Raw genomic sequence first — 14258 nt, 5'->3', positions numbered from 1 at the left:
TAACACAGGAAGACAAAAAGAAAAGAAAAAAGAATTTTAAAAAAATTAAGAAAGCCTACAGGATTTATGGGACACCATTAAGCAAATAAATGTTTGTATTATGGGCATTTCAGAAGGAGAAGAGAAGGGAAAATGTGAAGAAAATAATTAATGAAATAATAGCAGGAAACTTTCCAACTCTTGGAAGAGAGAACATCCTAGTCCAGGAAGCTCAAAGAATCCCAAATAGATTCAACCCCAAGCAGGTCCTTTTTGAGGCACATTTTAGTCAAATTGTCAAAAGTCAAAGACCAAGAATTCTGAAAGCAGCAAGAGAAAAGCTTCAAGTCACATATAAGGGAATCCCCATTAGATTAACAGCTGGATTTCTCAGCAGAAACCTTAGAGGCCAGGAGAAAACGGGATGATATATTCAAAGTACTAAAAGAAAAAAGAAAAAGAAAAAACAGCATGAATATCGTACCCAGCAAAGCTATCTTTCAGAAATAAAGGGGAAATAAGATATTTTGCAGACAACCAAAACCAAGAAATTCATTAGCAGTAGACCACCCCTTACATGAAAAGCTCAAGGGAGTCTGGAAGTGAAAAGACAATAACTACCATTATGAAAACATTCAAAACTATGAAACTCACTGGTAGAACTGATACACAAATAAGAAAAAGAAAGGAATCAAACTTTGTCACTGAAGAAAACCACCCAACTGCAAAAATAATAAGAGAGCAAGTAAGGAACAAAGCATATGTAAAATACCCAGAAAACAATCAATAATATGATAGCAGCAAATCTTCACCCATCAATAATAACCTTGAAAGTAAATGGATCAAATTCCCCCACATAAAAGACATAGAATCACTGCCTGGGTTTTAAAAAAACAAGACTCAACAATACACTGCCTACAAGAAACTCACCTCACTTCTAAAGACACACAGACTGAAAGTGGGGAGTTGGAAAAAGATATTCCAACAAACAAAAACCAAAAGTGAGCAGAAGTCACTATACTAATAACAAACAAAACAGATTTTAAGTTAAAAGCTATAAAAGGAGACAAAGAAAGACACTGTACAATAAAGGGATCAATTCATAAAAAGAATGTAACAATTAAAATACATATGTACCTGACACCAGAGCATCCAAATATATAAAGCAAATATTAGACCTAAAGAAGAGAAAGACCCTGATTCAGTAATAGTTGGGGGCTTCAAAACACTGCACTCTCAGCATTGAACGAATTATCTAGCACTTCAACGTTTATTGCAGAGCGCTATTCAAAGTAGCCAAGATATGGAATCAGCCTAATATGGAATCAGCCTAGGTGTCCAACAACAGATGAATGGATAAAGAAAATGATGTAGTATATATACAAAGTGAAATACTATTCAGTCATAAAAACAAATGAAATCCTGTCATTCATGGCAACATGGATGAAACCGAAGGACATTATATTAAGTGAAATAAGTCAGGAACAGAAAGTTAAACACCACATGTTCTCTCTCATATTGTGGAAACTAAAGAAAGTTGATCTCATAGAAGTAAAAATTAGAATACAGTATACTAGGGGCTAGGAAGGGTAGGGGGAAAGGGAAGAATAGGGTAAAGGATAAAAAATTACAGCTAGATAGAAGAAATAAGTTCTAGTGTTCTACACCACTACAGAATTACTATAGTTTAACAATAAAGTATTACATAGTCTCAAAAACTAGAAGAAATATATTGAATGTTCCCAACACAAAGAAATGATACATGTTTGAAATGATGGATATGCTAATTACTATTACCTGAACACTATACATGGACTGAAACATTACTATATTCCCCATGAATATGTATATTTGTCAATTAAGAAAATAAAATTTAAAAATAAATAAATAAATATAAGACCGCTCAAAATAAAAACGAAACTCACTAGTCCATAGTAACCAGGGTTGTTTTCTGAAAACTTTCCACAGATATGCTCAGACTAATATGTGTCAGCCTACCAGCACAGTGAACAACATGATACTCCTACCTTCAAGTTCTTTCATATAGCCATAAAAAAGAATGAGATCATGTCTTTTGCAGGGACATGGATGGAGCTGGAGGCCATCCTTAGCAAATTAATGCAGGAACAGAAAACCAAATATTGCATATTCTCACGTAAAAGTGGGAGCTACATGATGAAAACACATGGACACATAGAGGGAAACAACATATGCTGGGACCTTTCAGAGGGTGGAGGGTGACAGCAGGGTGAGGATCAGGAAAACTAATGGGTACTAGGCTTAATACTTGGGTGATGAAATAAGCTGAACAATAAACCCCCATGATACAAGTTTACCTGTGTAACAAACTTGCACTTGTACCCTTGAACTAAAAAGTTTAAATTAAAAAAAAAAAAAAGTTTCCCATAAAGATCTTTATGTTAATATATTATTCAAAAAAAAAAAGTTCTTCAAAATTTCAGTATAATGGCCAGTTGCAGTGGCTCACAGCTGTAATCCCAGCACTTTGGGAGGTCAACAATCACTTGAGGCCAGAAGTTTGAAACCAGCCTGACCAACAGGGTGAAACTCCATCTCTACTAAAAATACAAAAATTAGCTGGGTGTGGTGGCACCCACCTGTAATTCCAGCTACTTGGGAGGCTAAGGCACAAGAATCGCTTGAGCCTGGGAGGCAGAGGTTGCAGTGAGCCCAGATCCATGCCACTGCACTGCAGCCTGGGTGACGGAGCAAGACTCTTGTCTCAAAAAAATAAATAAATAAATTCCAGTATGACTACCATATCTTAGGTATTTGTGAATAGCCTGTATCTTCAGCAATATCTCTTGGATAACTTTTTTTTTTCCTCTGGGTATCTGAAAACCTAGTCAGGGCAAACAAATCACAAGTGAATCATTAAAAGAGGAATAATAGAAAGTAATTATCTTTATTTATTTACTTACATGACTATAATATCAAAAATTACATCCCTACACTCTAGCTTAACACAAATCCATGAAAAATTACCTTTTTCCTGAGAAAGCTTCTCCTCCTGGCGTTGATGGTGAGGTTTGTAAGGCGCTGCACCTTGACTGAGTCCTTCAGCCACAAAACCATCCAGAAAAGATAAAGAAGCATCTACCTATATTAAAATTAAGCAAAAATTAGGAATTAAATAAATTTATCCTAAGTAGATTATACAGTCACATAAATAATTTTAGCCCATATATATTTTTAAAAATTCTAAATGAGAAATGAAAACTTCAATTCTAAAAATGCTACCTCACCCAGGCACGGTGGCTCATGACTGTAATCCCAGCACTTTGGGAGGCCAAAATGGGCAGATCACTTGAGGCCAGGAGTTTGAGACCAGCCTTGCCAACATGGCAAAACCCCATCTCTACTAAAAATACAAAAAAATTAGCTGGGTATGGTCACACACCTGTAGTCCCAGCACACCCGGTAGGCTGCAGCAGAACTGCTTGAACCTGGAAGGCACAGGTTGCAGTGAGACGAGACTGTGCCACTGCACTCCAGCCTGGGCGACAGAACAAGACCCCATCTCAAAAAATGAATGAATGAATGAATGAATGAATGAATGAATGAATGAAAATGCTACCCAACTCTCTAGCTTTCCGAAACATCTATAATCAGATCACCTGCCTAGGAATCTAACAATATAAATCATTTGCACTTACTATTAATTTCACTGCAGTGAAGAATATATTTTTGAGCATCAAATATGTTACAGCATCCTATTAGGTTCTATAATTGAGACAAAGGAAGACACAGTTCCTACTCTGAGCAGAACTGTAACCCACCAGAAGAAACAGACATATATACTATGAGGTATGGTAACTGTAGTGGTTTTCTGCTGCAGGGTCTAAAATCAAGGCTTTGGCAGGGCTGCTTCCTTCTGGATGTACCAAGGGAATCCGTTTCTTGTTTCTTCCAGCTTTTAGAGACTGCCAGCATTCCTTGACTTGTGGCCACATCATTCCAATCTCTGCTTTTGTTTTTTCTTTGCCTTCTCCTCTGTAACCTCCTGTTTCACTTTTATAAGGATCCTTGTGATTATATCATGCCCAGCTACATAATCTAGTATAACTGCCCCATCACAAAATATTTAATTTCATCACATCTACCAAGTTCTCTTTAATGTTTAAGGACAAGCACAAATTCCAGAGATTAAGACATGGACATCTTTGCAAGGGCCATTATTCAGCCTCCCACAGTGCCTTTGATTTAAATATCCTAATATAACTGAAAATTATTTTTCACAAACCTATGGAAAATTACTTAATTTCACCAGGAAAAGTGTTAGGAGAATAATTTTTAATGAATAAATAAGAGATGAAGAAAGAATGACAGGGAAAGGAGAAAAGAAGGAGATGAACAAAAACGATAAACAAGTGGAGAGAGCAGTGATGACCTCAGAAAGCAAAGATTTGCCTCTCCTGATTTAGCCAAGTATATACAAATAGCTCAGATAATTTAGAATAGCAAATAATTATCAAACATAAAAATGGCACCTCACTCTCTGAATCTGGAAAGGTTTTGCTTGAATAAGATTCTTAGGCTGCACGTGGTGGCTCACGCCTGTAATCCCAGCACTCTGGGTGGCTGAGGTGGGTGGATCACCTGAGGTCAGGAGTTCGAGACCAGCCTGACCAACATGGTGAAACCCCGTCTCTACTAAAATACAAAAATGAGCCAGGCGTGGTGATGGGTACCTGTAATCCCAGCTACTTGGGAGGATGAGACAGGAGAATTACTTGAACCTGGGAGGAGGAAGTTGCAGTGAGCCAAGATCGTGCCATTGCATTCCAGCCTGGGTGACAAGAGTGAAACTTCATCTCAAAAAAAAAAAAGATTCTTGAGATGAGGCTATGTCAACATCATTATCTTTTATTGGAGGAAAAGGGAAGTGTAGTTACTCCCTAGTATAATACTACGTGTAGCATATTCATTCATCATTTCAATAAACATCTCTGGAATGCCCACCAAATACTAAAGCAAGGCCTCTGCCCTTGAGGAACTACTGAAAGAACTAATGAAGAAATGTTCAAAATGAATACAAGCCATGAAAATCTGAGTCAAAATTAGTGGAAATATTACCCTTTTTTCTCTTTCTCAACTAATTTGAATAATTCTAATTACCTTTGAAAGTTTTCTAGACCAGACACAGTGGCTCACATCTGTAATTCCAGCACTTTAGGAGGCCAAGGTGGGTGGATCACTAGGTCAGGAGTTCGAGACCAGCCTGGCCAATATGGTGCCACCCTGTCTCTACTAAAATTACAGAAAAAATTAGCCAGGCATGGTGGCGCGCACCTGCAGTCCCAGCTACTTGGGAGGCTGAGGCAGAAGAATCACTTGAACCCGGGAGGCAGAGGTTGCAGTCAGCCGAGATCACGCCACTGTACTCCAGCCTGGGTGGCAGAGCAAGACTCCATCTCAAAAAAAAAAAAAAAAAAAGAAAGTTTTCTAATTTACACCTGAGGGAGATCATGATATGAAATAAAGAGAGTGAGTATTAAGTGAGAACTTTAGGTTAAAAGGGGTGGTGGCAAAAAGTAGGTGGGAAACTAAAAGGTGGGTGATCAGACTCCAAAATGGTGAAGATTTTAACACATAGATAGACAAAATAAAAGGGAAACCCACTTTTTTTGGATTCTCAAATAGAGGAGGAATAAAATGACACAGAATTTCAAAGGAGATTAAAAGAAGATAGCCAAACATGTGGAGGTTCCTGAAAAGTGGCATGGCCACAGGGAGTAAAAAAGCTCTGAGAACCTTCCTCCATAGCTTGCCCTATGCATCTCCTTCCTCTGTATCCTCTGCAATATAGTTTATAACAAACCAGTACGCTAACACAAATCAAGGAGGAAGTGTGGAATAATGCTAATGAGATATTGCCCAATTCATGAATCGCTACTAAAAATCAATTTGTGTGCACCCCACTGTTGCCACCACCGGCATGTGTGCATGCCACCTCTGGAGGCTCAAGGACTGGCACACCCAATACTTCCACTGCCAGGACTCATACACACTGCCCAGGGATCTAACAACCAGTATGCCCAGCCAACCACTGCTATCCGTGGTGCACAAGGATCAACTCACCTAATGTTCTATCCTCAACAAAGCCTTTCTACAGCCTCCACTAACAACCACAGCCTAAGCCATTCTATTAGTCCGTTCTTGCACTGCTATAAAGAAACACTTGAGACTGGGTAATTTATTTAAAAAAAAAAAGAAAAGAAAAGAAAAGGTTTCACTGGCTCATGGATCTGCAGGCTGTACAAGAAGCATGATATGGCATCTGTTCAGCTTCTTGTAAGGCCTCAGGAAGCTTTTACTTATGGAGGAGGGTAAAGCAAAAGCAAGCACATCACATGGTGAAAGCAGGAGCCAAAGGGAGAGTCCGGGGTGTGTGTGCGTGTGTGTGCGTGCGCGCGCGCACGCACACGTGTGGTTGCGGGGGGAGGTGCTATACTTTACAATAACCAGATCTCTCAAGAACTCACTCTCTATCAAGAGGATAGCACCAAGCCATGAGGTATCTGCCTTCATGACCCAAACAACTCCCACCAGGCCCTACCTCCAACACTGGGGATTACAATTCAACGTGAGATTTGGGCAGGAGATCCAAATCATATCACCATTGAGGAACTCACAGACATCACTGATTATGATTATAGTTGAAGAAATCATTTGGAAACTATACTACTGTGCCCATCCAGAATCAAAGCCCAAGCACCTTGTTAACCAATACCACAGACACATCTATAGGGAGAGGTCTTTCCCTACTAAAGGGAATCCATAAACTTAGAACCAACTGCTATGATGCCAGATACACATATGTCAATGTGAGGACACAAGAAAAATAAAGCAAAGAAACATAACACCTTCAAAGGAACACAGTAACTCTCCAGTGGCAGATCCCCAAAAAAGGAAATCTATAAAATGCTTGAAAAAAAAATCAAAATAATGATCTTAAGGAAACTCAAAAGATACAAGAGGACACAGAAAAACAAAACAAAAATAAATCAAGAAAACAATTCATGATCTGAATGAGAAATTCAACAAAGAGGTAGACATCATAAACAAGAAACAAACAGAACTCCTAGAACTGAAGAATTCAATGAATGAAATAAAAAGTATAACCAAGAGCTTCAACAACAGACTAGATTGAGGAGAGGATCTCCAAATTTGAAGACATGTCTTTGAAATAAACCAGACAAAAATAAATAAATAAAACAGAATAAAGAAAGCATATGTGACATATGAGACAACACAAAGCAAACAAATATTTGGATTTTGAGAGTTTAAAGACAAAATGGGCGAAGGAACAGAAAACCTAATTGAAAAATAATAGCTAAAGACTTCCCAAGTCTTGCAAGAGATACAGACAGCCATATGCAGGAAGCTCAAAAGAGCCTCAAAGAGATTCAACCTGGCCAGGTTGAATCCAGTACTGATTCTAAATAGGAAGAAGAGTATCTCTTTTGGAGAACTGCAGTGAAGATATTTATATCCTGTGACAGTCTCTTAATATAGAATAATTCAGGAATTTCTCTTATTTGTTGATTTTAAGACATACATATCTGGCGTACGTACATATGATACTTTGATACATGCCTAGAATGTGTAATACGTAAATCAGTATTTAAGATATCCATCATCTCTAACATTTATCATTTGTGTTGGGAACATTTCAAATCTTCTCTTTATTTTTATTCTTATTTTTTTATTTTATTTTATTTTTTTTTTTGAGACAGAGTCTCGCTCTGTCGCCGGGGCTGGAGTGCAGTGGCCGGATCTCAGCTCACTGCAAGCTCCGCCTCCCGGGTTCACGCCATTCTCCTGCCTCAGCCTCCCGAGTAGCTGGGACTACAGGCGCCCACCACCTCGCCCGGCTAGTTTTTTTGTAGTTTTAGTAGAGACAGGGTTTCACCGTGTTAGCCAGGATGGTCTCGATCTTCTGACCTCGTGATCCGCCCGTCTCGGCCTCCCAAAGTGCTGGGATTACAGGCTTGAGCCACCGCGCCTGGCCTCTTCTCTTTATTTTGAAACATACAAATAATACACAATTATTACTAACTATAGTCACCCTACTGTGCTATCAAACACTAGAACTTACTCTTCTTAAGTATTTTACTAACCATTAACCAACCATTCTTCTTCCCTGTCCCCCGACCCTTCCAAGCTTCTTTATATTCTCTACCTCTGTAAGATGCACATTTTTAACTTCCACCTGTGCATAAAAACATGTAATATTTGACTTTCTGTGCCATGCTTATTTTACTTCATAGTGAAATAAGTCCCATCTATGTTGCTAGGATATTACTTAGCTGAATAATACTCCGTTGTGTATACATACCACATTTTCTTTATCCATGTGTCCATTGGCAGACACTTAGGTTGATTCCATATTTTGGCTATTGTGAATAGTACTGCAGTGAACATAAGGGTGCAGGTATACCTTTGAAATAATGATTTACTTTCCATTGGATAAATACTCAGGGGTGGGATTGCTGGGTTTTACGGTAGTTCAATTTTTTTTTTTGAAAACTCTCCATACTATTTTCCATAATGGCTATCTTAACTTACATTCCTACTAACAGTGCATGAGTTTCCTTTTTTCTGCATCCTTGGCAACATTTGTTATTTTTTGTCTCCTTGATAATGGGCATTGTAACTGAAATAAGATAATATGGTGGTTTTGATTTACATCTCCCTGATGATTTGTGATGTTTAGCATTTTTTTGTTTACCTGTTGGCCATGAAATGTCTGTTGATGACCTTTGCCCACCTTTAAATGGGATTTTTTTTTTCTTTTTTGGCTGTTGAATTGAGTTCCTTATATATTCTGGATATTAGTCCCTTGTTTGTAAATATTTTTTCCTAGTCTACAGATTGTTTCTTCACTCTATTGATTGTATCATTTGCTGTGCATAAGCTTTTGACCTTAATACAGTCCCATTTGCCATTTTTGCCTTTTTTGCCTGTGCTTTTGAAGTCTTAGCCATAAATCTTTGCCTCAACCAATGTCCTAAAGCATTTCCTGTAAGTTTTCTTCTAGTAGTTTTATAGTTTTGGATCTTACATTATTTAATTCATTGAGTTGATTTTTTTATATGGTGAGAGATAAGGATCTCGTTTCATTATTCCGCATGCTGATATCAAGGCTTTTCAACACTATTTATTGTAGAGGCTGTCATTTCCCCAGTATAAATTCTTGGCACTTTGACTGAAAATCAGTCATAAATACACGAATTTTTTTTCTGGGTTCTCTCTGTTCCATTGGTTTGTATGTCTTTTTTTCATACTAATACCATGTTGTTTTGGTTACTACAGCTTTGTAGTGTATTTTGAAATTGGGTAGTGTGATGCCTCCAGCTTTGTTATTTTTGCTTAATATTGTATTGGCTATTCAGAGTCTCGTGGTTCTCTACAAATTTTAGGGTTGTTTTTTCTATTTCTGAAGATTGTCATTGGTATTTTGATAGTATACTGAATCTGTAGATTGCTTTGAGTAATATGGGCATTTTAACAATATTCATGTGATCCATGAGCAAGGGATGTATTTCCATTTGTTTCTATCCTCTTCAGTTTCTTTTATCAGCATTTTGAGGTTTTCCTTGTACAGGTCTTCCACCTCCCTGGTTAAATTTATTCCAAGTATTGTATTTTTTTTTTTTTTTTTTTTTTGTAGCTGTTGTAAATGGCATTACTTTTTTTTTTCCAGCTAGTTTGTTATTGGTGTATAGAAATGCTACTGATTTTTGTATGTTGATCTTGTATCCTGAATCTTTACTTAATTCTTTTATCGGTTCTAAGAACTTTATGTTGGAGTCTTTAGGTTTTTCTATATGGAAGATCATGTCATCTGCAAAAAGGGACAATTTGACTTCCTCTTTTCCAATTTAGATCCCTTTCTTTCTTTCTTTTGCCTGATTGCTCTGGCTAGGTCTTCTAGTACTATGTTGAATAGGAGTGATGAAAGTGGGCATCCTTGCATTTTTCCAATTCTTAGAGGAAGTGCCTTCAGTTTTTCCTTATTCATTGTCATATGGGCTTTATGATGTTAAGTATGCTTTTTCTATGCTTAATTTCCTGTGAGTTTTTATCATGATGGGATGTTGGATTCTACCAAATGAATTCTCTGCATCTATTGAGATGATCATATGGTTTTTGTCCTTCATTCTGTTGATGTGAAGTATCACATTTATTGATTTGTGTATGCTGAACCATCGTTGCATTTCTGGGAAAATTCCATTTGATCATAGTGTATTATCTTTTTGATGTGTTATTGGATTCAGTTTTCCAGTATTTTGTTGAGAATTTTTCCTCCTATGGTTCATCTGGGATATTGGCTTATAGTTTGTTGTTGTTGTTGTGTCCTTGTCTAGTTTTGGTATCAAGGTAATGCTGGCCACATAAAACGAGTTAGGAAGAATGTCCTCCTCTTCAATTTTTTTGGACTAGTTTAAGAAGAGTTGGTGCTAGTTCTTCTTTATAAATTTGCTAGAATTCACTTGTAAAGTCGTCTTGTAAGCTTTTCTCTGTTGGGAGACTTACTATTACTGATTCAATGTCACTATTCATTCAGGTTTTCTATTTCTTCCTCGTGCAATCTTGGTAGATGTGCCCAGGAATTTATTCGTTTCCATCAGGTTTTCCAGTTTGTTAGTGTACAGTTGTTTATAATCATCTCTAATAATCATTTGTATTTCTGTGGTAGCCATTGCAATGGCTACTTTTTTGTTTCTGGTTTTACTTATTTGAATCTTCTCTCTTTCTTGATTAGTGTAGCCAGCAGTTTATCAGTTTTATTGTTCAAAATAACCAACTTTTTATCTCATTGATTTTTTTTTGTATCTTTTTTAAGTTTCCATTTTTTTATTTCTGCTCTGATCTTTACTATTTATTTCCTTCTACTAATGTTAACTTTGGTTTCTTCTTCCTTTCTAGTCCCTTGAGGTGCATTATAAGGTTGTTTGTTTGAAATCCTTCTACTTTTGTGATACATGTGTTTATTGCTATAAACTTCCCTCTTAGCACTGTTTTTGCCATATTACATAGGTTCTGGTAAGTTGTGTTTGAATTTCCATTTTTATTAGATTCAAGAAATGTTTTTATTTCCTTATTTCTTCACTGACCTAATCGTCACTCAGAAATATATTGTTTTGATTTTCATATATTTGTTCAGTTTCCAAAGTACCTCTTATTATTGATTTCTAGTTTTATTATATGCAGCTTGAGAAAATACTTGCTATGATTTTAATTTTTTCAAATTGTTGAGACTTTTTTGTGGCCTAACATATGGTCTGTCCTGGAGAATGTTCCATGTGTTGAGAAGAATGTGTATTCTGCAGCTGTTGAATAAAATGTTCTGTAAATATCTGTTAGGTCCATTTGGTCTAGAATGCAAATTAAGTTTGACGCTTCTTTGTTGATTTTTCTGTCTACATGATGTGTCTTAATCTGAAAGTGATGTGTCAAGGTTTCCAACTATGATTGTATGGGGTTCTACCTCTCTCTTAAGCTTCAATAATATTTGTTTTATATATATTTGCTTCAGTGTTGGGTGCATATGTATTTACAAATGTTATATGCCCGTGGTGAACTGATCCCTTCATCATTACATAATGACATTTCTTGTCTCCTTTATATTTTTTTCCAAGTCCATTTTGTCTGATATAACATTAGCTACTCTTACATGTTTTTGGTTTCTGTTTGCATGGTTATTTTTATTCATCCCTTCATCTTTACAGGTGAGTGAGTTTCTTATAGGCAGCATATAGCTGGATCTTGTTTTGTTATCTATTCAGTCAGCCTATATATTTTAATTGGGGACTTTAAATTGTTTTCATTAAAGGTTGTTATGGATAGTCGAGGACTTACTCCTGTCATTTTGTTGATTGTTTTATACATTTTTTCCTTTCTTCCTTTTTCACTGTTTACCTGTATGGATTCTGTGTGTGTGACGATAATATTTGTTCCTTTTTCTTTCTCAGTTGTGTATCTGCCTTACCAGTGAGTTTTATACTTTCATGTGTTTTCATGTTGGTAGTTATCTTTTCACTCCCAGATGTAAGACTCCCTCAAACATTTCTTTTAGGGTTGGTCTAGTGGGGATGAATTCCCTCAGTTTTTACCCGTCTGGGAAAGACTTTATTTCTCCTTTATGCTGTGTATAGTATACTTACTTGTCTAGCAGTTTCTGGGTTTTTTTTCCCAACGCTTTGAGTGTATCTTCCCATTTTCCTTGCCTATAAAATATGGTTTCTGCTAAGAAATCCACTATTAGTCTGATAGGGATACTCTTATATGTATGACTTGATACTTCTCTCTTGCTGTTTTTAGAAATCTCTCTTTGTAATTTGACTTTTGTCAGTTTGACTATGATGTGCTTTGGTGAAGACCTTTTTAAGGTTGAATCTTTTTTTTTTTGAGATACAGTTTCACTCTTGTTGCCCAGGCTGGAGTGCAATGGTGCAATCTCTGCTCACTGCAACCTTTGCCTCCCAGGTTCAAGCAATTCTCCTGCCTCAGTCTCCCGAGTAGCTGGGATTACAGGCATGCACCACCATGCCCAGCTAATTCTGCATTTTTAGCAGAGATGGGGTTTCCCCATGTTGGTCAGGCTAGTCTCAAACTCCTGATCTCAGGTGACCCGCCCACCTCAGCTTCCCAAAGTGCTGGGAGCTCTCCGATTCCGTCATACTAATGTGAGAAAGAACTCCAACATTCACCTTAAATGCTGCAGAAACCACATTTTGATATATTCCTGATATGTCACAAATGCAAGAATTACTCTATATTTAATGACAACGCAATTTTTAAAAAGATGGAACACCAATGTCTTACCGCCAAGTCTTCACAACTTCTGTCAACTGGAAGCAAGCTCTTCATAAGTTCCACATTCTCATGCAAATGTTTTAATTCAAATGCATGTTGTCTCATACAAGTATCTAAAGATATGGTAAATTCATGGATTAATCTCTCAACTGTATCAGAAGAGTGTGCCTGAGGTGTCAATTTGGTCACAGCAGCAATTAACCAGGTTTTTGTTTCTGAAGACACAGAGTCATTCATAAGTAACTTGTAGAGCTTAGCTATAACTTCCGCTGGCGTTTCCTTATCTAAGAGGTAGGAATATTCCCCTAATACCTGTAAATAAAACAAAGTGATACTTATATAGAAATATCAAGTTATACAGTAGACTATACTCAAATCTAAACAAAGTGCCTACTGCTAGAGTGAATTTAAAGTAGATTAAACATCCTCTCATGGTGAAAAAATTATTAAAGATACAACTGTATATTTTAGGTTCAAAATTATACCAATAATTCAAAATGGTTTTCCCCACCATTGTCATTAACAATATATAAAGCAGGATACCTTTACAAGTTTCTGAACTTCTGGAGTTGGTTGTTGGTTTTTATAAGCACTATCACATCCTGTTATTATTTTCCAGTAAGCATTTAAATGATGATTCTCATGTAATGATGGTTCTTACTACATAGTAAGAGGCACTTAAAGTGTTTCATAAAAATACAGATTTCTAGGCTTTATCCCCAGATACTCTGATTTAGTATGCCTGTGGTCCCCAAGGATATACATTTGAATATGCATCAGCTGATTCTGATGTAGACAGTTCACAGAAGAGACTTTAAGAAACACTTATTGGCCAGGCACGGTGGCTCATGCCTGTAATCCCAGCACTTTGGGAGGCTGAGGCGGGTGGATCACCTGAGGAGTTCGAAACCAGCCTGGCCTACATGGTGAAACCCCGTCTCTAGTAAAAATAAAAAAATTAGCCAGATGTGGTGGCACACGCCTATAGTCTCAGCTACTCGGAAGGCTGAGGCAGGAGAATCGCTTGAACCTGGGAGGCAGAAGTTGCAATGAGCTCAGATCACGCCACTGCACTCCAGCCTGGGCAACACAGCAAGACTCCATCTCAAAAAAAAAAAAAGAAAAGAAAAGAAACGCTTATCTGTGTCACACATCTAACTTAGGTGACATACAATCCTGTAAGTGAAAGAACTGATAGGGACAGGAGGCAGAGAAATTCTAGGCAGAAAAGGGTGGGGTCCCTGGTGAAGCCCCACCCGCAAGCCAAAAAGCCTGAAACCATGGCCCAAAGTGAGAACTTACATCCATATCCCTATTTTCCCATTCAAATGTTGCCTTTTCCTAAACCACCCATGACCTTGCCCTGCCCTAACCCATCCTGTGCCTATAAAGACCCCAGACTCAGCCAGCATAGAGGAAGAAGCAGCTGGATG

At 37.4% G+C, this 14258-nt stretch overlaps 1 protein-coding gene across 1 annotated transcript in view; it reads right to left on the bottom strand.

The window, feature by feature from the left end:
* Nucleotides 1–14258, bottom strand: part of AP4E1 (adaptor related protein complex 4 subunit epsilon 1) — an 88814-nt gene that overhangs the window by 29468 nt on the left and 45088 nt on the right. Inside the window, exons 15-16 of the mRNA XM_008016617.3 lie at nucleotides 12835–13137; nucleotides 2986–3100 (exon numbers count right to left, since the gene is read on the bottom strand). Coding sequence (XP_008014808.1) covers nucleotides 2986–3100; nucleotides 12835–13137 — 418 coding nt within the window. The remainder of the gene's footprint in view (nucleotides 1–2985; nucleotides 3101–12834; nucleotides 13138–14258) is intronic.

The sequence above is a fragment of the Chlorocebus sabaeus genome, chromosome 26, assembly GCF_047675955.1.
Source record: "Chlorocebus sabaeus isolate Y175 chromosome 26, mChlSab1.0.hap1, whole genome shotgun sequence".
Taxonomy (NCBI): domain Eukaryota; kingdom Metazoa; phylum Chordata; class Mammalia; order Primates; family Cercopithecidae; genus Chlorocebus; species Chlorocebus sabaeus.
Note: the sequence above shows the minus strand (reverse complement) of the source record. Positions and strands in the feature narration are given on the sequence as shown.